Source organism: Lipophrys pholis (genome assembly GCF_963383615.2).
Source record: "Lipophrys pholis genome assembly, chromosome: 1".
Classification (NCBI taxonomy): Eukaryota; Metazoa; Chordata; class Actinopteri; order Blenniiformes; family Blenniidae; genus Lipophrys; species Lipophrys pholis.
The window spans coordinates 44,151,615-44,174,155 of NC_137635.1; the positions used below are offsets into that span (position 1 = coordinate 44,151,615).

Sequence of the window (22,541 nt, forward strand, 5' to 3'; positions counted from 1 at the left end):
TATAAAGACGTCTTCAACCTACAGTGTTACATTAATTAAAATGCTCTTACCTATGCAAAGTATTCACTGACTTCTCTTGAAAGGAAGAATAATGAACATCTAGAACCGAGTACAGTAAGAATAAAAACATTTTCACTTACGAAAATGTTTCATACATACGAAATGCATCAAGAAATCTGTCCACATGAAACCACTGCACCATAACCACCGTATGATGTCATTTTTGTGTGAACTGATGGTAAGTAGAACTGCTCCCACAGGTTGAGATTATAAATTCAATTATACAAAAATTATGCTGCAAAATAATAAGCTCAGTAACTTCTGCAGTGTGGACACAATCCTGCGGTCAGCCATTGTTGTGTCATTGATTGGCAGGTTTACGCATACAGGTCAACCTGCATGAGGTAAACCAAGGAAGAGGTGGGGCTATGACAGTGTTTCAGCATTTTAGAACTTTCTCCTGTAAAGACAAGGGCGCTGAGCGAGGCTTTTCTGGTTCATCTGCCCTGGAAGCCGGCTTCACTCTTCTAAAGCAGTGTCAGTGCAGATGGAGTGCATGTCTCATCAAAAACTATGTGGATAGAACTAAACTCCAGTGTTCTAATTGAAGGCAGGTCAGGAGATTAATGTCTATGATATTCAAACTTTTTACAGCAGTTTATTGGCTATTTTGTAAATATCGTGACCAGGGGCAGCCGAACACAGACCCACCATCAGAAAATGTTGTAGAGCGAGAGACTCATGTCACAGTGCTTAGGTAAAGATTACAGTACATAATTTGTTCTTTTTACCCGTTGAATAGGTAATGTCTGTGTATGGCTGAGTATAATGATGTTCGGGAACAACATGAGTGTGAAACCTGTTAACCTGTAAAACCATCTTCTCTGGACCACCTATATTATTTTTGAAGATCCAATTATTCCAGAAAAACATTTGGTTAATTATATCAAATATTCCCAGGGAAAATATTGTCTTCATAGTTGATTTGTTGTATTTCTGGGCCCTACCTGAGGAAGAAAATATCTCAAAACAGCAAATAAAAAGAATTACCTTCTGGAAACAGATAGCTGGATTTATAGGATGGAGGGGACTGATTATGCTTTTGAGATTAAAAAACAAAATATTCAATGTTAAATGGATTATTAAATAAGTTAAGCACAGTTTTTTTTTTTTGCTTATCTTTATAATTAATTTATTCCTCTTTTTAATTTTTTTTTTCTTGAATAACCTGTATAAGGCCTCGTGGTGGAGCAGTGGTTGGCACTCTTGCCTCACAGCAAGAATGTTATGGGTTCAAAACTGGCAGGGTCAGTCTGTAGAGAATTTGCATGTTCTCCCCATGTGTGGAAATCCTCTGGGTACTTCAGTTTTCTCCCACTGTCCAAAAAAATGCATGTTTAGTATAGATGATGGATTGATGGAACGTACTTGACAAATTTACCACTGAAAAAATCGCATGTTGAGCCTTTGTGTTTTCATTGTATATGTTTACAACAAAAATAATAATTAAAAAAAAAAAGTATTAAAAAAGACCAGAATCTCTTTTTCCAACAGTTATTCTGTTTAATATTTTCTCTGAAACATTTTCTGAAAACTTGCCCGAAGTTGTGAAAAGCGACCGAATTTTTAGATGAAATTTAAACAGAATTCTTTTTTTTTGGGGGGGGGGGGGGGGGTGCTTGTCCAACCTGGCAACACGGGCTGAGGCAATATTGAGTGACAATACTTCTAAATGATTTATTTTTTTTATCTGACATGGGGAATAACTTTCTACTTCCCTAAACTATTAACTAATATTTTTTTCAGTTTCTTTCTGAAATAAATATGCTGTTTTAGAGTCAAATCTACTTTATTGACTCGAAGAAATGTCAGTGAGTGTTGAAACGAACTTTTTCTGCACGTATCGATGCGTGCGTGCGTTTCTGTGAGTATTCCACAAAGCCTTCTACGCTTGCTGCCTCCGCTTCCTGCGTTGCGGGCCGCCGCAGTTACGCAAAGTGCCGCTCAGTCTCCAGTGAGGCTGTTCAGCTGGTTAGCCAAACATCCACAGAAATAGATGAGCAGGAAAACCAGTCGAGAAAAACGACAAGACTTCATTCCACGCGAGAGGAAATAACATACAGGCTGCCCACCCAGGTAATTCACACTCCCGATTTCAACTCTACCCGGTCGCCTTTGTGATAGGAGCTCGTATTTATGAATGACAGTATGAATGGGCACGAATTCAGCGTTAGCCAACAGTGGCTATGTAGCTGGTTGGCTAACGGCTTAGCCAACGTCGTCTCATGTCAGACTGTATGTTTAAGTGCACAACATGCACTAAACGTCGTTAACGTTGTCTGACATTACTATCACAGTATCATCCAATGGCGTGTCTTTCCATTCGTTGCTCCGACATTTAACGAGCTGTTGCCAAACGGTTTGATGGAGGCTAACAGTGAGAAGCTACAGAGGCCAGAGACAGTAACTACTGTGGCCTAAACCTAACTTCCTGTGCTACCTGTGTCGTTCACTCCGCGTTATTATTGTTTTTGCACGGTATTAAACACAGACATCACAATCGAGGACGCGCTACGTGAACTTATCTTAACTCTATATGCGTAGTTATAGCTCTTTTAAGATGATTCTGCAGTAGTACTGTCGTCTAGCGTTAGCTGTGTTAGCACCAGCTGCTCTGGTCTCCCTCCCCTTTGAGAAAACTTTCAGCCATAAAAGTAAAACAATGACAGCTTTCGCAACTTTCAGACAAAGCGACATGCACGGACTGTGTTGTATGTGCTTCGAAGAGGACGAAACTGGTAAGACCGTTTCAAGAAACGAGTAACAAGTAACACAGCAGAGAGTGTAGTACAAGCTGATAAATGTAGTCGATTAAAAAAAACATTATCGAGTCACTTTAGTGAGCTGCTCTGTAGTCGGATTCAATTATTTAAAATGGTCAATTTTTACATGTGCACTGATCAGATTGATGCGTGGGTTTATAAGCATCAAGTCAGCCAGTGGATCAACCCTATGTTATTTGAATACGTTATTGATCCTTCATGGTAATAATGTGTTTACTGTAGCAAAAACAAACAAGCAAGCCAGTGACAGACAGGAAGAAGTGTCTATCGCAAACAGGAGTGTCAATCATAAGGCCTGTAGGCCAAAACTGCCCCACAAGAGGCTGCAATCTGGCCAAACCACCAAGCAAATTATGAAAAATTTCTAGGGATTTTTTTTTTTTTTTTTAAACCTATTTTTTTGAGAGTAGTGGCTACAACAATGAGCATTAAAGCTGTGCTATCGGAGTGAGATGTACTGCTGCCAGAACACACTTGTAAAAGAGATTATTAGTCTCAATGTGGTTTTCCTGACTAAATGAAGTCTGAGTTTGTAAAAAAAAAAAGAAAAGAAAATGTGGATAATGCAACAACTACAACTTTAAAAAAAAATGATCATTATTAAACATTTCACTTTATTTTGCCTCATTAAAATTTCATGTTGAGATTGTAGTCATTTTCACTGGTAAATTGTTTGGTTTTGTGGAAATATTGACATTGTGATAACAACTGTGCTTACCACAATGAAGAAAACCTTTACAGTGTAAATTTAAAGGTTATTATGGCCCAATTTTTTTGGTCCAGCCCACTCGAGATCAAATTGGTGATCAATTTTGTTGCCCCCGAGCTAGAATTTGTTTGACACCCTTGATCTAAAACATGAAGGATGCCTAAAAAGAGCTAAAATAACTCAAAGACTTCAAACTGTATGTTTTAAAATGTGTAACTCGAATAGCATCGTGGGTGAACTGCTTTTGTGTGTAAGAGAGTAATTAAATAGTCCAAAAGCTGCAGGGCTGTGCTCAGTCCTACACATCAGGACTTGTGCTGGATTTGCTATGTTGAAGAGCCCTCGGTGCATGGTGAAGCTTTCATGGGTTCTTCAGTATAGAGTTAAGCATGAAAAGTGTCCCATTCTTAGACCTGTTATGTAGCTTGGCACACCACAACAAAAAAAAGTGCGCTGGCAGCTTGGCATGTGCTTGACTAGACAGTTGAATGTCTGTCCCTTCACTGGTCGGCCCCAAAATTATTAGTTGGTGAGTGTTTTATTCATGCACAAGGCACTGATTAACTGTCCTTCGCCCGCCTACCACGAGCCAGGACAAACATCCACCTTCGAGCGACAGCACCCAAGTAAACAGCAGTTTCAAAACAGCGCTGTGCTAAATTAAAAGATGTTGTCTCTCTAAACCATTGCAGTTAGTCAAGTAAATGAAAACAAGGTAACATGTAGGCTGTGTCAGTAATATTATAAAGCTGCCATGTAATCACTCCGCAACAGCAATACACAACCTCATCAGCCCAGGCATTTGTATATTAACCTGCACTGATCAGCACAAAGATAACACAGCCCACTACAACGATGACTCGCACGATCTGCTTCTACTAAACTTCGTTAAAGGTGAAGGCTTCAGGAGCGTAAAGGAATCTGTTGAGCTTGTATACGCCTTGCCAGGAACATGAATGCTAACCTCCGGGGTGCTGCACCCTTTTCAAATCCCAAATAATTGTTAAAGGTTGGGATTAAAGGCTTTTGATTGCTTTGGGTGCACACAATAGATGTTGGGGAGAAAGTTTTCAGTACTTCACCATGAACTGTGCAGAATTTTAACTGTTTTCTGAGCATTTTTATTTATTTAGACAAGTCCACTGCAAACAATGAACCAGTAAACTGTACAGAAGAGGCTTGCAGATGCACGACTGTCACTATTTTTCTTCAACATGGTTACTGGTCCATTTTAGTTGTCAAGCTGCATTGTAATGTGCCTCGGAGTAGAAACCAGCTTCACTTCCATCCCTCTGATGCTGACTGAGACTGCTTTGGGCCTCTTTTCTCCAAAGCTTACCACCATCTCTTTAGTCTTTGTGGCATTTAGGTGCAAATTTCTACTCGACATGTTGTGTCCCAGTTCTCCTTTCCATCTCGCCAGTGAGCTTCAGCAGGAAGCTGTATTGATAGGTATAGGAGTTTTTTCCGCAGCACTAGAGAGAAGCTCAGATTAACCAGCTGCCCTTCTATGGGAGGAAACAGACAGGAAGACTGTATACAGAAAGCACGTTTGAACCTGCAGCTCGGGAACAACAAGGCCGCAGACTGGATGGCTATACTGAGATTTCCAAGGACGGTAACACCAAGATTAATCAGCATTCTGTTGTCAAGTAATGTCTGAGCAAACCTGCTCTCCTTCCTGCCCTCTGGAAAGAGGTTTCAGTTTAAGAATTAAATTTTCTGTCAAAGCAGTGCATTTTCAGTCCAGTTACAGTTGGGCGATCTTGCCCTTATTCAGATCATCCTCTCCTCACCTTGTGGGATCGCCAGTAAATGATGCCAAATGACAGCAGGGTGCACAACAGCACTGCCCATTGAAATTGTATAAAATTCCACTTTAACAAAATTTGTTAAGGCAAGTTATTTTGGTTCTTATGAAGTGCGGTGTATCCAACATGAGCTTAATACAGTGGACATAATTTTGTTTAGATTTAATGGCTTTCATAAACTTAGTGCATATGTACACCCACTCCCTCTGTCATGTGCTCTTTGCCTTTGTGTTTGTTTGCCAGAATCTGTTAGGATCGCTAATTAGGGAAGAAGAAAAATTAAATCTTCATCTCTTCAGATCACCATTCAGCACAAACTTTATACATTGTGATTATGCAAAGGTTTGTGACATTGGTACTAAGTTTTTTTTGAACAGCTATCTGCCTCGTAGTCTCGCCCCATCATGTAAAATTATTTTCCATAATTCTGATGATTATTTTCAGCTGTAGTTGGCAAATTAACTTGTTTGTGCCGTCTAAATGTACTTTGTAATCCATAAAGTGGTATTAAATTCCCTGAAAGTATTGATTTTTTTCTCTCTGTCTTCTCAGGTGTTCCCAAACGCTATTTTAACTCGAGGAGGAAAAAGCTTCATCTTTACCTTGAAGGAACCATCTGCTGTGGGACATAAGAGTCAACAAAGCTCCGGTCATTAAAGCAACATATGCTAAGAAACCATCTGTCTTAGACCAATGGCCGTACATCAAACTCCAATAGCATCGCACCATACCTGAGTGGCTTTTGAAAAATAAGAGTGAAGAAGAGCTTTAGTCTCTCCTTTGTTGTCATGGTGGATTCCCATATGTGACCCTGAAGCTAGCGTAGCTTCCTTCTTTCATATAACATGCTAGCATATGGCTAGCTGAGTATATTGACAAATTAGGCCGGTGACCTTTCACATCATCTCTGGCCCCTGCAAGGGGGTATGAAATGGTCGTGTTCATTGTTGGCCTATTGTTTTTTTGTATAGATTTATATAATCAGCCATCCTCCCAGAAAACGCATAACAAAAACAAACTTTTACACACATCTGCACTCATCAGTGGCATTTAGTTTATCCTAAATAACATCTAGATCTTTAAAAGATCCATGTCTCTATTCTGAAGTCGTCTCACATCCACCTCAGCTGAACCTGCATCGCCACGCTCCAGTCTCCGCCCTGCGCACAATTAGAGCCTGGTCAGCATCTCGTCGCCGAGCCGTAAGGCTGTTGTTTTGGTGGTCTGTTTAGTTGCATGGAATCGGCTTAACCGTGGAGCGTCCAGGCTACCACAAACTGATGGACTTTGACAAGCGAGGAGTAGGAGGAGGAGGTGGTGGAGGAGGAGGAGGAGGAGGAGGAGGAGGCGGCGGCGGTGGCGGTGGCGGTGGTGGCGGCGGCGGCGGTGGTGGGGTGGTAGCAAAGGGGGAGTCAGAGGAGGGAAAGAGGATGTCTGGAAAGACGGGCAGCAGGTCGGGGCACGGCGGTAGAGGTACCGGCTCCAACTCTGGAGTTCTGATGGTCGGACCGAACTTCCGAGTGGGAAAGAAGATCGGCTGTGGGAACTTTGGAGAGCTGCGACTGGGAAAGAACCTGTACACCAATGAATATGTGGCTATCAAACTGGTAAAAATGTTTTCAATTTCTTTGTTCAAATTAAAGTTTCTTTTGTTTATAGGTGGTAAAATAATCTATCCATTATTGATTTACTAACGGTATCCTAACAATTCTTTGCTTAGTTGGACGACTTATGGCAGCAGTTCCGTCTTTAAATCTCTTGGGTCAGTTCTCTGCTAGACTGATAAAACATCGTCTGTTAATTTCAGAGAAATCGTCAGATGCAATTAAAAACATCTGCAAATTTCTATATTCACATGGACCCCCAGATCTTTTGTCAAGTTCAAGTTTGGACTGAGCAACGCAATGAGATCTGAGAAATCAGACTTAAAGCCCCATCAATGATTACAGCTTTAAAGCTGAACCTTCATCTCATTGTTCAGTATCTCAATTCTGCTGTATGTAATGTTGTTTAAATGTAGTAAATCTCCTTCACAGTTTAGTGTGTGTAGCGATACCGTGTAATGCTTAAATCTCACCATTTTGCTATCATACTTTTTTTTCCTAGTGACTTTCACTACTAAAAATTAATGATTTCTCTTTCCAAATCTTTATTTGCAGGAGCCAATAAAGTCTCGGGCACCACAACTCCATCTAGAGTATCGCTTCTACAAACAACTAGGAAGTGCAGGTGAGAGTTGGTTTTATTGTTATGAGAGCAGCGTTTATCTGCTTGTATTTTGTGTACGCCGCATGGTAGCGGCTCGGTGTTTTGACAGGGTCAGGGTTCAGGTCACTGGTTATGACGAAGGGCTGGATTGGATTCAGTTGCATTCTAATGAGCTGAAGCTTTAATTTACAAATTGCCTTAACTGCACTACTAGAAGCCCACACCACTCCACAGTCTGTAGTTTCATTCAACATGGACAGACGGGCTTTCACTACCAACAATGCTGCTTTAGCAGTTGATACGTTCAGTGAAGCAACAAAGAAAAGTTGTGTTCACTTGGCAGCATCCAAGAAAACCATCATAAAGAACTCGCTCACGACAGAGGACCCGAATCATAAAAACTGGGTGGCAATAGTAAAGGACATTTTCATTATGGAGAAACTTGCATACAAGTTGAAAATACAAGAGCCCATCTTTACAAGAAACTGAGACAAATGGCTCATTTACATGGAGAAAATGGCAAAAAGAATGCTTCAAATGGTTAAAAGAGGGAAAACCACCTAAAAGGGTAAAAGGCTCTGAGGTAAAACGGCTAAAACTGCTAATAACAGCAATGAAAAAGGCTCAGAAAATGGATTGAACAGCTTGAAAAGGTGAAACAAATCACTAAATAAATTTGCTCTTCTAAATTCTAGTAATGAAATTCATAAATGCAACGTGAGACAGTGTTTTTGTTTGTGTAGCCTTATTATGTATCATATAATCATATTTAGAACTTTGTGAGCTGTTTTCTCCATTTTAACAGTGAAACATTTTGTTGTTCCAGGTGAATTTGATTTGGTGGAAAGTGGTAAAAATGGCTCTTTTGGTCATAAAGGTTGTAGACCGCTGGAGTATAGTAATAGGAAAGACCACTGTTGTTAAACTTCTTGAATAAGTAAAACTGCACCGTTACAACAATAAATATTCACTGATGTCAAGACGCTCAGGTAATTATGAACAAAAAGTTCACCATCCCTGATTTAATAATTCAGCAAATGTCAGGTTTGCCCACCGTGTCAATCAAGACTCTGAACACCTATGAAATCTGTTTACGCTAAGCTCACAGAAATGTCCTGTTAAGAACAGACAAACCGTGACTGAACTTAATGTCTTAATGAACTTTAATATCAGGACAAAAACAGATCTACATGACTCATTTTGCATTTTGTATAAAATTCATACTTATTGACATTCAATGACAGAGCAGGTTTTACACATACAACAGAGAAAGTTGAAAATAAGACATTTTTGTCTGTTTTTGTTTTCATTCTCAGAGCCAAGATGAAGAAATGTAATACACTCCACGCTGGGAATCTTAACTTGATCCATGTCGATCTCTTTCTCTTTCCTAGACGGCGTGCCGCAGGTGTTTTACTTTGGACCCTGTGGAAAATACAATGCCATGGTTCTGGAGTTGCTCGGACCCAGCTTAGAAGATCTGTTTGACCTCTGTGACAGGACCTTCTCTTTAAAGACTGTACTCATGATAGCCATACAACTGGTAAGCTGACACTTCATTTCCAGACTTTTACCGGAACTTGTTAGCTTGACATATTTTGAAGACGTTCATACTGATATTTCTTGTCCTGTATTCCCCTCAGATCACACGGATGGAGTTCGTCCACACCAGAAGCCTGATCTATAGGGATGTGAAGCCTGAGAACTTCCTCGTGGGCCGACCCGGCTCCAAACGGCAACACACCATCCACATTATTGACTTTGGCCTGGCAAAGGAGTACATAGATCCAGAGACTAAGAAACACATCCCATACAGAGAACACAAGAGTCTGACTGGAACTGCTAGATACATGAGCATCAATACACATCTAGGAAAAGGTGAGTTGCTTTGTTGTTATGTTCCAGTCTGATCCACAGCAGATGCCCGTAAAGTAATTTAATCAAATTTATAAGAGGAAGTGAATCTAATCTGATCTTATAGACGATACAGTCGAGAAATGCTAAGTGCAATGCATTGTATTTCACAACAGCACTCTGACCAAAAACTCAACTAGTTTGATCCACATCGTAAAGGGGGAGTCCACATACGGTTGTCATGGCAACCAAAAACGGTTTGAGAACCTCTGCCGATTTTTGCAGGTCGATGATGGTCGCGACGTAAACTGACGTGGTCATTTCATCTCATGGTGGATTAGATAGGCGTTTTAGGTTATTTTTGACTATTGACGGTCAGCGTCAATGTTTGTCCTGGAATGGACCGCTAACCTGACCAGGATGTACCCTCCCTTCACCCAGGATGTACCCTCCCTTCACGTTCAAACGTGGCATATCATTTTACCAACTGATCTTCACACTGTCACCAGGGAAGTGTATGTCTCCAAGTGAAGGGAGGCTGGTCAAACCAACGTTGTTAACATAAGGAAATGTAAGAGCAAAAGATCAAACATGCAGCCTGACTTAATGGAGCACACGCTCACACAACGTATTCCTCATTCACTGAAGGAACATTCTCTTGATTTTGCATGTCAAAATCAAGAGAATTTTGCTCACGTCATAAATGGCTTTATTTGGGAAGAGCTTAACAAAGATTAGAGGGGTTTAGTTTTGGAGTTGCTCTGGGAAAAAAAACAATCTAAAGAAGGAACGAGGCTTTTCTAAATTTAGACAGCTTTTTGTTTTGGGAGTTGCAGCCCTGTAATTTACACCATGATTATATAACCGATTTATTTCATGTCTTCTGGCCCAGATGACGCTGAAGCCTGGAACAGTCAACCAGAGTTAAAAGCAGATAATGTAGCGGGTGTGCAATTGTGGTGGGTGGGTGTAGAGTTTAAATCTGTATTGTCTTTTTGGGATTGAGCTGTATGGTTCTCCTAAAACCACAGATTACCTCCTGTAGTTAACTTTTATTTGATTTAACGTCACAAAACATCCCTCAGTGTTTTCTCCACACATGATGTAGATGCAGAAAACATGTCAACTTACTAGCCACTTTAGTAGGCTAACCCCTTGGCATTGTTTGTACATATTACACAAATATGTCATTCAGGACAGTAATGGCCAAAAACCTAAGAGTTCTTCTTTTTTTTTTTTTTACTGCACAACAAACATTCAACAATTCTCATGGGTTTGATCCTTTAAGTGAGTTTGATTGCTTGATCTTGTTGTTATTTAGAATAAAAAAAACACAGAATTGATCGAAAAATAATGATTTTGTCCAAAATGTTATTTACAGATTTCTTGTCTTTTAATTTTCCCGTACATAAATCTCTAAATTGATAGTTTTGGTCTTATTGACGTAAGAGGAGTGGTAAATTTAACCGACGCTTGAGGGTTAAAGCAACGGAAAACAACGTTGCTATTGAGCAGGTTGTGAGCTGTCGAACACAAAGATTTAGACTAATTTATTTACTCATTCTGCACAAACAAACATTTTACTGAAACACAAGAGCTAAACTGGTGTGTGTTGCCTTGAGCTATGATGAATACTTATAGTCTCATCTTAATGTGTATGTCCAACTTATTAACTAGTTTTAGCTGAAGGTGTACTGGAGGGGCAACAATGAGACTGCCACCAAAACAGGAAGGGTATTTTATTGTTCAGGTAATCCAGCGTCTCCCGCGTGTGCTATACCAAAAAGGTTTCCCCCGGCACAATCTCAAAGGACAGTTACTCAACCGTTACGACTGCAGCTGGCTTCTCATTTCCCAGATGTAATCGCCAGACCATTATCCATTGTGCACAACTGACAGAAGTGTGAATAACACTGGGGGTTCAGTATATCACAGTGAGGTCTAGATTAAATATTGAATAAGTAGTTTAATTTTTTTATTCTTTATTTGTTGGAATTGTGTTTGATAATCTCAATATGCAGCATTTTTTGGAACGAAAGTGTACAACACTAAACTTTTGATTAAGTATTGAAAATTGCGTGCAGCACTTCAAATATTTGAAAATCATCCAACTTAATCTTGATCAAATAATTGAATAAATGGTCTGTTGAGCGCTGCAGGTATATAAATATAATAAATGTAAGTGATATGCTTGTCATGAGGAGGTCGGGTTGGATCCAACGGTAGAAGGTGATTTAGTACATCATTTATAGTTTTGTTCTTTGTCTTGACCTGCCACTTATACTACTTCAATAATAATGCCAGGCTCCTAAAGGGAATTGTGTATGGAAATACTGTGACGAGTTGACACTGCAGTAGTAGACTATAATTGTTAAGCAGCATCCAAGAAACAGAGATGTTGTGTCTTCCGAAACTAATTTATTTTGTCAAAATGTTCATTCAGATGAAAACAAGGCAGCGTGTAGGCTTTGTCAGGAAAAAAACAAACTGCACATAATGAATGGAGCCGTTCACGACGACATCAACCCGCACTGCCGTCAACAGTGCGACACTAGCCTCGCCCAGGCAAGGTTGACATTGTTCAAGCTTTTATCCTGCCCGCTTGCAGAAGATAACGAAGCTTATCACGACAACGACCTTGGAAGATATGCTTCCACTCAACTCTGTTTGAAGGTTTTAAAGCGCTTCGTGAAGTTAATGGGATAACTTCAACTTGAACGCACCGTGTGGGGACGCTTGACGGTAGCCTCCAGAGTATTCTATCGGGCAAAGTGCCTCAAAGTACTTTAAAATCCGTTATGGTAGTTGAAGAATGTGACTGAAGGCTTCATATGGCTCTCACTACACACAGTGTATTTCAGGTTTATAATCTCTGGCCTTGTACCGCTAAAGTTTCTTTTTTTCAATAGTGAACTAGAATTAATTGAACTTTTAGTTTAGTCGACAGTGGGAGCAGTTGCCAGGAAACATCGTTCTTTTTAAGAATAACCCTGCAACACATTCATATCCCTGCTGACAGCTGTTTGAGAAGTCCTTGTAGAGTGGGCTCCTCGTACTTCTTTATCACAGGAAACTAGTGTGTGTGTTTGGAACAGTGTTCCACTTTTCCGTCTTTGTCTCTTTCACACTGATAGAAAAACAAAACCTGTTTAATAGTTGAAATGTTGAACTGTTATTGTGTTTTTGGCTCAATTCTGTATTCATCATTGATACTTTCCTGTGATTTAAGCCTTTGCTTCTTTTGCTGTTGTTTTTTTTTTCTCTCTCAGAACAAAGCCGGCGGGATGACCTGGAAGCTCTGGGCCACATGTTCATGTACTTCCTGCGAGGCAGCCTGCCCTGGCAGGGACTGAAGGTGAAGACTTGTGCTCCGGGGAACTGCTGATCTGCCTTCTAAGCTCCTTCACATTTGTTCCAAACATGCCACGAATAATTTTCTTTGTCTTTATCAGGCCGACACCTTGAAAGAACGGTATCAGAAGATAGGAGACACAAAGAAAGACACACCAGTAGAGGTGCTTTGTGAGAGTTTCCCAGGTAAACTATGAAAAGAAAATGTTCAATTATGCGTCTGTGTGAATTCTGTAAACGTGGCATTTTGTCACTCTTGTATCCGGGTGTGTGAATTGTGTCTGTTTCTATGTAATAGAAGAGATGGCCACCTATCTGCGGTATGTGCGCCGACTGGACTTCTTCGAGAAACCAGACTACGACTATCTAAGGAAGCTCTTCACCGACCTTTTCGACAGGAACGGATACATCTTTGATTACCAGTATGATTGGACTGGAAAGCCACTGGTTCGTATTTCATGCTCTACACTTTATCACCCATAAAAGGTTAAGACTTACACACATCATTGATGGAAAATATCAATTCAAGTCTGTATTATTTGCCCACAGTATTTAAAATGTAGTTGTTTTTTTTTTTTTACAAATAAATTTAGTTTAGTAAAAACCTTTTATTAAAATTCCAAAGTTGCAGACAGAAAGAAAAAAAACCCCTCATACATTATGGACCTAATCAGATCGGGGCGAGCGACCCACAGCTGTGAAGCCACATGTGGCTCTTTAGTGCCTCTATTGGCCCCATGCAGCTTTCACAAAATTAGATGTGAATTTGTTTTATTTTTATTTGCACAGCCTGTCAGAGACTCTTACACTCGTCACCCGAGCCCCAAACATGTCAGTGAACCGGAGGAAGACTGCTGCTCATGACCTTCCCTCACCACAACCCTTCCCATGCCACAAGTTTAGCTCCTGCAACCACCGGTGATGCCATCATAGCCTGTTTAGTGAGTCATAAGGTTGTTGGAGCAAGTCGGGCCCCAAATTCAATTCAATTTTATTTCAAGAGCACTAACACAATGACTAACACAGTCATTTCAAGGTTCTTTTACAAAGGAAAATTCAACAATTCCACGCAAGCAAATGTAGATGACGGTGGGAAGGAACAACTCACTTTTGAAAGAAGCCAAATTCCTCCTCCTCCATGACCTTAATGTCTTTCCAAACAGATATTGATTGAAGAGCCTCGAACCAAAGATGCACCTGGATGCTTTAACGATTGCAACGTTGAATTGCCCTGATTTGGACTCATTGTCCCCTCACCTCTCTGGGACACACTATGACCTGTGAAGGAGGTTGGAATTGGAGTCATTTAAAGTGTCTTCTACCAGCTTTTCTCATATTGCAGCCTGAACCAGAATACGACCAGGTGATGGGTTAAAAGCTCTCCTGGGGTTAAGGAAGTTCAATATCTCGCCACCTCAGATTTGGCAGCTTCAGTGCAAATTCCCTCAGACTTTTTCCAGCTGCCTCTGCTAACTGTAAAAACAAACCAGGTGTCATTTCAGAAGATTTCAGACGCTCTGGATAAAGATGGTGACGGGAAGAAAAAATGGCTGAGCAACGTTAAAGGACAATAAGGATATGCATGCAATACATGCTTGTACTCTGTTCACTCTGTGAGAAAGTATCAGCAGATCAGATCAAATGTGTAAATAAATATCAATAAAACACTTCTCATAGATTCAGAGGTAAAGTCACAAAACAACTCTCACTTCAGCTCTTCCTCCTAAGAGGAAGAGCTGATGTCTTAGGAGGAAGACATCAGCTGATGTCGTTTTGAACGCTGATGTCGTTCAAAACGACATCAAAAGATGTCGTTTTGAACAAGTATTGTCATCAACAGGCATTTGATGACCACTGCTAGTTAGTGTGTCCTCGTCTAAAACTTAGTGAGTCTTGATATATAACCTACAACTGTTTGTTTTTGTTGGCACTTATTCAATGTTATTTTTTTACTTAAATATTGACTTGTAGAAAGTGTTTTCCCACCTTTTCCCTATTTGTTAGAAACATCCTGTCCCCCCTTCGGTTTCTTCACAACATACACACACCCTGTGTTGGACTGTGCCTGCGATGAGTGTTGCTGACACAGTCAACCTGTTTTGGTGTTGTTTTTAACGCTTCAACTTCCTCATTTCTTTCATATTCCTTTTCAACTTGGACTGTAGTACTCAGTAGGGTTGGGTATTCCACTAACTGCTCCTTAAGGTGTTGAGGAACTGTCACAGTGGCATGGTTTCCATCGAATAGAAACAGTATAGATGATGTGAATGTTTTCACTGTGCATTTCTCTCCAACTTTCCAGCTTTTCTGTCCCACGCTGACGTGTTTGTTCTGTGTGTTTAGCCCACTCCGATCGGTCCAGTACCCAGCGAAACGCCACTTCACATCACCAACAGAGAGAGAGCACCACAGACCAAAAACCAGGTACACACTGTGTGATAACACACACTCTGAGCAGGCCACATGAAGTCCTGCTGCATACCAACGTCGCCCAGTCACATTCTTACTGAGGGCTGGGTATCGTTCAAACACTTTCAAACCCACGACTGATACCTTCACGTCCGTACCAGTTCCTGAATGAATCTTCATTCTGTGCCAATTTTATCAACACGATTTGAGCAAAAATTCAATTCAATTTTCAAATCAACTTTATTTATATAGCACCAAATATAACACAGTCCTTTTGAGGCACTTTTTACAGAGAGAAACTCAACAAATCCACATGAGCAAGAATAGGCAACTGTGCATTCACGTCACACGTTATGTTACAATCGTTGAGTTTTATTTTTTGGGGTTTGGCATTTTTGACACAAAAAGTTCCATGATAAATAGTTTTCACTGGCTGATTCAGACCCCGGAGGTAGGAAATGTCACTCGGGGTTTGAATGACGCTTGTACACAGAGATGCGCTGCTGCCAAATTGTATAGCTTTAGGAAAGATTTCTCACATTTCCTCGCACAATGGAGAGGATCTCGAGGCGACAGAGGAGAAGATAAACAACAGGAAATGTCAAACCAGCAGATTGAACAAGCCAATGTCAGTTAAAGTCATTCTCTAGGTATTTTTTGATTTAGTCAGTCATAAACTAAAGCTACACAACAATATCGTCAGGTCAGGCCTATTAAGTAGCATTGATTCAAGTAAACATACTTATGAGCACTTTGGTGAATTTTGCAGTTTAAATCCCAGACACAGTTCATCCTGCAGAATCCGGAGGAGGCCACTCTGGCTATAATGGCCACTGACTTTAGTGCTGAGAGGAATCTGGATGCAGCACCAGTCACTTATGTTCATTCACCTTGGTCGTGTTGATATACAGTGATATCTTTTATTGCAAGTGTTGCATCGAGCCTCAATGGCATCAATCTTGACAGGCTTTTTTTTTTCTATTTGACTCATAGTGCACGTTAACCCGTCTGTGGGTGAAACCACTTAACTATTTTCCTGCATACCTGGCTCACATGTCACATTACAGTCAATTACTGGAAGCATAATCGGAGCATGTTCATGTGATTTACTCCAGCGTAACAAAACCTGGCACCCAAGCATAAGACTTCTTTTCATACTTTGTAGTATCGTAGCATTTCATTTGGCACCATGAAAGAATCACAGTTCAGTTGCAAATTTGTTCTTTTCTTTTTCCCTTTTTTTTTTTCTTTTACAATTTTAATCATTTTAGTTTACCAATTTCTACTGTAATTGTTATCAATAATGAATCTTTTTGATAATCAACGTGGTGTGCAAATAAAATAGAAATGTCAGCAAAATTTTCATGTACAAAAAAATTCTAAAAGTGCCAGGGAGCCACGACAGGGACTGAGGAGCCACATGAAGCTCCAGGGCTGCAGGTTGCAGACCTCTGACTTCTATACCTTCCTTCTCTCCATCATGTCAGTAGTAACCTTTTACCTGTCGGGTTGAAAGTGAGCGCCCCCTGGTGCTGTTAGCTGAGTTAACGCCAGGCAGTGCTGCAGCAGCAAATGTGATTAAAACATTGAAAGAATACATGGTAATAGGATGAATTCTACCAAAGTCCCTTCACTGGATTAGTTACTCCAGCTTTATTTCATGAATTATTTGCCTCTTGCATACGTGTCCATTGTATTGTGGGATTTCAGACAGAGCCATGCCACATACCAGCCTTAAGCCGAGCTAAATGTTCAGTAAGGACTCAAAGCTGTTGAGTTTGTGTCGGTACCTCTCTGCTCACAGCCGTGCTTCTCTTCCTTTCCTCTCCTCCAGGTCATGAGTTCAACCAACGGGGAATTGAACACTGATGACCCCACTGCAGGACACTCTAATGCACCAATCACCGCAAACACAGAGGTTGAAGTGGCTGATGATACCAAGTAAGCACACAAATACACACCAGAAGCTGTAATCAGATGTAAAGTATTTCAACACATGTAACTTTTCTTTCAACGGGTCCCAAACTAACTGATTCAGCCAAAGATTCAGACGTCAGTGTAATAATGAAGCTCGTGTTTGTGTTTTTACTCTGAATGACGGCGCCACATTTTAGATAAGCCTTAGTCTTATTCCTTTAGTCTAAATATTGTTACAACATTCAAACTAAAATCCTTCTTAGCTATTTGAGATGGTTTATTGCACTGACATTTTTAAAAAAATTTTATTTATTTAATCTTTTTTTAGCAAGAAGCACGTCATTGAGATTAAATATCCCTTCGTCCTGGTCAAGATCAGCTGCTGCTCGTTCTGACAACATTCAAAATAATAGGACTCATAACAATTCAGAGCACATTAGAACATGTCCTCAACTCGTCAGTAAGAATATCGACAGCAGATTCTGTCTGAGTATGAAAGTTTAAAGACATAAATCAGTTATTACAAATTCCAGGTGTTTCTATGCCGTGAGTGATCTAATCACTTCCTCCTGAGATGGAATAACCTGTTCTGTTTTTTCTCCCCTCAAGTTTAAAAACGCATTGAGTTTTGTTTTGAAAAGGATTCAAGATCAATTTTAGCTCCTGAGAGAAGTTTTGGACAGCACTGAAGAGATAAGTGAAGACGATAAGTGTTCCCAAAATACAACCCTGTGGCACGCCTTTTACTAATTCAAGAGATCGAGATGTGATTCCGTCCACCTGCACTCACGGTGACCTGATTAACAGTCTTTAAACTAAGCAAGCTTGAACTGCTGGCCCAATATTAAATAGTCTCTGTTTTATGATAATATGGTGCACTGTTTCAAAAAATATGTGCCAGGTCAATACAAATGGCTGCGATCCTTCCTAAAACCTGACGGGTGGATATAATGTTATTTTTCAATAAATCTTAAAATTTGGCATTGATTCAAGCATTCTTGGCTAAAACTTAGTTTGGAAATTGTACTATAGAGTTTAATGTAAATGGTGACGTTTCAGAACAAGTGAAGAACAAATGCAGATTTCCTATATTAGGGGGTTTTTTTTGTTAACGAAAGATGGAGGAAAAAAATAAGTTGGGGGGGAAACTTTAAAATTAGAAGCTTAGTTTCATTTCTCTAAATCAGGGCTCTGCCACGTCTGGCTCTGTTCTCCATTTATAGCATTTATAGCATTTGAGAAACTTTTTTTTTTCTGCACATAAAACAATTTCTTTCTCCTAAAAATGGCTAAAATAGATCGAAACAAAAAAATTTAATAAAACGTCGAACAACTGAAACACCAAAAACGGCCAAAAGGTCTGAAAGTGTTGAAACAACTTTAACAACTAAATTAGGAATGCTAAGAAATGCTCAAAACTGCTAAAACATTCAAAAATGCTTCAGAAAATAAATACATAAATCTAAAGCAGCTGAGGAAAAAAGAAAAATTACCTAAATGTTGAAAATAGCTGAAACAAAATACCTGAAATTCCTCAAAACTACTAAAAGAGCCAAACTGAACGAGCTTAAACAGCAAAGGTCAAAACAAACAAACGGCAAACAAACACACATAATATGGCTATTTCAGAAAAAAGATTGAATCCACTCAAATAAGTTAAATATGGTGTAAAAAAAAAAAAAACTTTTAAAAAATACAATCAAACATGTTTGAAATTGTAATGATGAAACTTTCATCTACAGCTTCATGAGCCTTTTTACCTCTTTTTAGAAGTTCAACATGTTTTGTGGCTCCAGGTGCTGAGGTCCCTGTACAGTTCCCTCACTAATGAGCAACGTTAAATTACACCGTTATATCCTCTGTTGAACAGTTGGCTCTTGGGCCAGGCTGCGGAGGTTTAATATTGTTCAAGAAACAGTGGTTTGTATTTCTGAAGGCCTTCTTCTCGTCTGTGTCTGGATCCTCTCTCGTTTGAAGTCTTTCTAATAAACGACCTCTTTGACCTGCGTTTGTTTCAGGTGCTGCTGTTTCTTCAAGAGGAGAAAGAGAAAAGCTCTCCAGAGGCACAAGTGAAACCCAGAGGCATGAGAGAGAAGGAATCCTCACACACTTTTCTGCACCATCTCTCTCTCTCTTTTTTTTTTTCTTTCGTCTATCTAGTCCCGGGGTGTCAAACTCAGTTGGGCCACATGCAGCCTAATACATCCTCAGGTGGGCAGATCAGTACAGTGATACAACAATAACCTTTAAATAACAAGAACTTCCTGTTTATTTTTTAATGCAAATAGTCAACTAAATGGAAAAAAAAAAAAACAACCCTGCTCATCCTGAAAATAACTGCATTTCCGACGTCATGCTATATTTTATTGATGCAAACTATTTAGTTTCAAGTGAAAATGCAACCAACGACTTGACCTTGTGCTTTCGTTTGTCTCCCGACGGGGAATCCTGTCTGTGGCCGAGATTCTCTGCTGCAGACGTCATTGTAGAGCTTCCACACTAACGCTACTCTGCAAGCATTCAGGTAACAAGAGGACATTTAGGAAAAGCAGTTATTTCTACTGGAAACGTATTTTTCTTTTTTCTTTCTTTGTTTTTTTACACTTTGTGAGGAATGTCATCCTGCAAGGCCCGATTGGACCCTCCCGCAGGCCGGTTTTGGCCCACGGGCTGCATGTTTGACACCCCTGACCTAGTCCTGTTTTCATACGACCTTCTCTCCAAGCCCCCTCCTCACCTGTGCTACTGGAAGTCCCGCCATCGGCCCGGACCGTCGGAGAGCAGCCACTCGCCGCTGAACTGATCCGCTAACGGCGTCCCACCTCAGTTTGAGTGCTGGCTGTCCCAGCGGCGGACCCTTTGTGCATTTCTGGTCACGATGGAACTGAACCAACACGCCGCAGCTCTGTGGGTGAACACATGACCAAAAATCAACAGTTTATAGACTGTAAAAAGCTCATGGAATGACAAATGGATCTATCTGCTTCACTGACAGACTGGATGGTTCATTTTTTTTGTTTAGTTTTTTTTGTTTGTTTCTGTGGCTTTATTCTTCCTACAAAAGCATGAAATGCAATGAGACTCTCGGATTCCTCGTTGGAAAACCACACGGATACAGACCTGCTGAACACTTTTCTCCAGCTCATCGCACAGGAACTGAAGGATGCAGCTCTCTCACACGTCACAGGAGGATTTCATCCCCGCGGGGTCGCGGAGAGCAACATGCTCTTATTTTCTGCAGAGGACATCGTCACCACCAGAATCAGACGTTTTAAAGATGTTTATGTAAAATCACTGCTTTCTCTCTGTTTTCTTTTGTAACTAAAATGGACCGTGGTCTGTTTTTTTTTTTTTTTTTTTTTTTTTTTTGAGTTGTTGTTTTGTAGCTTCTAGTGTGTTTCTGAAAATGTAATTTTTTAAAAAATAACTTCTAGATTTTCCTTTTTTTTTTTTTTCTCTATTTCTCTTGGGGTTGAAGGATGGAAAGTTGGGTAACTCCATTAAAATAAACAACCAAAAATATTTTTAAAAAAACCGGGGCTTCAGATTTTATTTGATGGGACAGCGAAGTACAAATTTTTAAATGGTCAGCTTTTGTCATATTAGGGCGTCCTCGTGAATATCATGAAAACTTGCAGTTTAATTATATTCATTCACAAAGTAGGCCGACAGAGTTCCGTTTGTTTTTGAGGTTACAGTTCTTACCGATATAAAACCATGCAGAGACAGAAATACAACCATACTAATGCTGTTCATGTGCTTTACAAGTCGGGTACTATAATGAGAATGTTAACTAATTAACTTTCCTCCAGAAAATAAGAGTTTCGTAACATCAGAAGGACTGCAGGAGTCATTAAATGCTTAAAATAAAAAATAGCCACGTGGTTGGAGGGGATTGATTCACACTTGGCTTGATGTTGAAGGTCCTCAAAGGACAAACGGACCCAAGAGTCCTGACCCCTTCTGGTCATGTGATCCCGTCTTTCTTTCCTTGATCCTTCCACTTGGCCTCAGGGGGGCAGGAGGCTGGAGGTATTCTACTTTTAAACCCGCCACTCAAAACTCTGCACCGTTCTCAAACAATACGATGCTGTAAGTAGCTCCAGTGTATGTATTAGTTCAATTAATCAAAAGGAGCGATGCAGATGCTTATACAAACATCAAAAAGGTTCAATCATGGTATAAGATTATTATTAGAATTTACAAGAAGATGCTGCTGAAGTGAATCACAGCTTGCAGTGTGATCTTGAGCTTCACAGACAAGTTGTCCACAGTTTGGATATTTCAGGATTGTTGCTACTTGGCTAGAAGTTAGTCTCGCTCGGTTATCTCCAACGACCCAAAACGTAATCCTCAGTAAGTTTAAATAAAGACGAGACTTTAATTCATGTTGTTCACAAAGCTTCGGCTTTTCAAAATTAAATATTCTAAACGATGTTTCATGTTTAAGTTTGTCCAAAATCCAAATTGACAGCAGTGCTCACAAAAAAATGTTAAACCGTTTGGAAGAACATGCAGTGCCGGATACGACTTCTAAAATATTCAGCACATCTACAGGAACATCAAGAATCTTGGAGCTAATCTGCTGGGGTTTTTTTTTTTTTTTGCCTCGTCGTCAGAAATCCTCTCCAGGAGGAAAAATAGCCCATCGCCTTTTCAAATCAGAGCATCGACCTGAGTCCAGTGGAGATGCTGTTGATAGAAGTTAACGACAGTCAGACAAAGCTGAAACATACGAGCCGAAAGTCCTCCTGGACGCTGTGCAGCTTTGGTCAGAAGTTAACTGAAGCACGTAAGTCAGATTACGTTTTTACAAATTTAACCTTCACTGTGTGGCTGATGCTACTTCATCAAGAGCTGCGATCACTTCAAACGTCAGTATCTCAGATTTTCTTAAATGTAGTTCTTACTTTTATAGCTGCCTAAGCGTTTGATAGGTTGGATAGCAAACAGGAATTATAACGGCTTCATTTGGTGAAAGCTGGTGGCAAAATGGCTTATTTGGTTGTAATAACTTGAATTTAGTTTTTGACTCTGAGAACTGAAACCCAAACTAAACTGTCCAAACACTGTTGTGGAGGTAGTTTCAGCCAAAGACTTGAAACTCTGACCGAAAGAAGTTGAAACTCAACAAATGGCTGAATGATCTGACTGGTTTTACTACATTTATTCCCAACTTTAATACATTTTGTAAACATTTCTAAAAACAGATTTCAATTGTTAGTTTGGGTTATTGTACATTAATTCAGGGAAAACACATTTACCACAGTTTATGATGAAATTCACTAAACCAAATGGACGAAACGGCGCCATGGCAACAGCCAACGTGTGCCGATGGGTGATGATTTGTTTGGTTTGAGAAAGTCTACATGGAGTTGAAGTATCGAGGGATCGTAGGACCGGTGTTCAGCTGCAGAGACGCACACCTTTACTGTTCAG

The 22,541-nt window shown here is 40.1% G+C and overlaps 1 protein-coding gene across 2 annotated transcripts; it reads left to right on the top strand.

The window, feature by feature from the left end:
- The first annotated feature begins 2,006 nt into the window (after nt 1–2,006).
- LOC308115968 (casein kinase I-like) lies at nt 2,007–20,629 on the top strand. 2 transcript variants are annotated; one of them, XM_080473890.1, is made up of 11 exons: nt 2,007–2,136; nt 5,916–6,970; nt 7,523–7,592; nt 8,966–9,114; nt 9,215–9,449; nt 12,695–12,780; nt 12,878–12,962; nt 13,075–13,223; nt 15,120–15,200; nt 17,020–17,126; nt 19,121–20,629. In XM_080473890.1, exons 2-11 carry the CDS (start codon nt 6,644–6,646, stop codon nt 19,173–19,175), a joined length of 1,344 nt encoding a protein of 447 aa, XP_080330016.1. In that variant the 5' UTR covers nt 2,007–2,136; nt 5,916–6,643; the 3' UTR covers nt 19,176–20,629. The 2 variants fall into 2 exon arrangements, with proteins under 2 accessions (XP_080330016.1, XP_080330017.1); XM_080473891.1 differs by lacking the exon at nt 2,007–2,136 and having other exon boundaries at nt 6,074–6,970; nt 13,078–13,223; nt 19,121–19,402.
- Nucleotides 20,630–22,541: the final 1,912 nt, after the last annotated feature.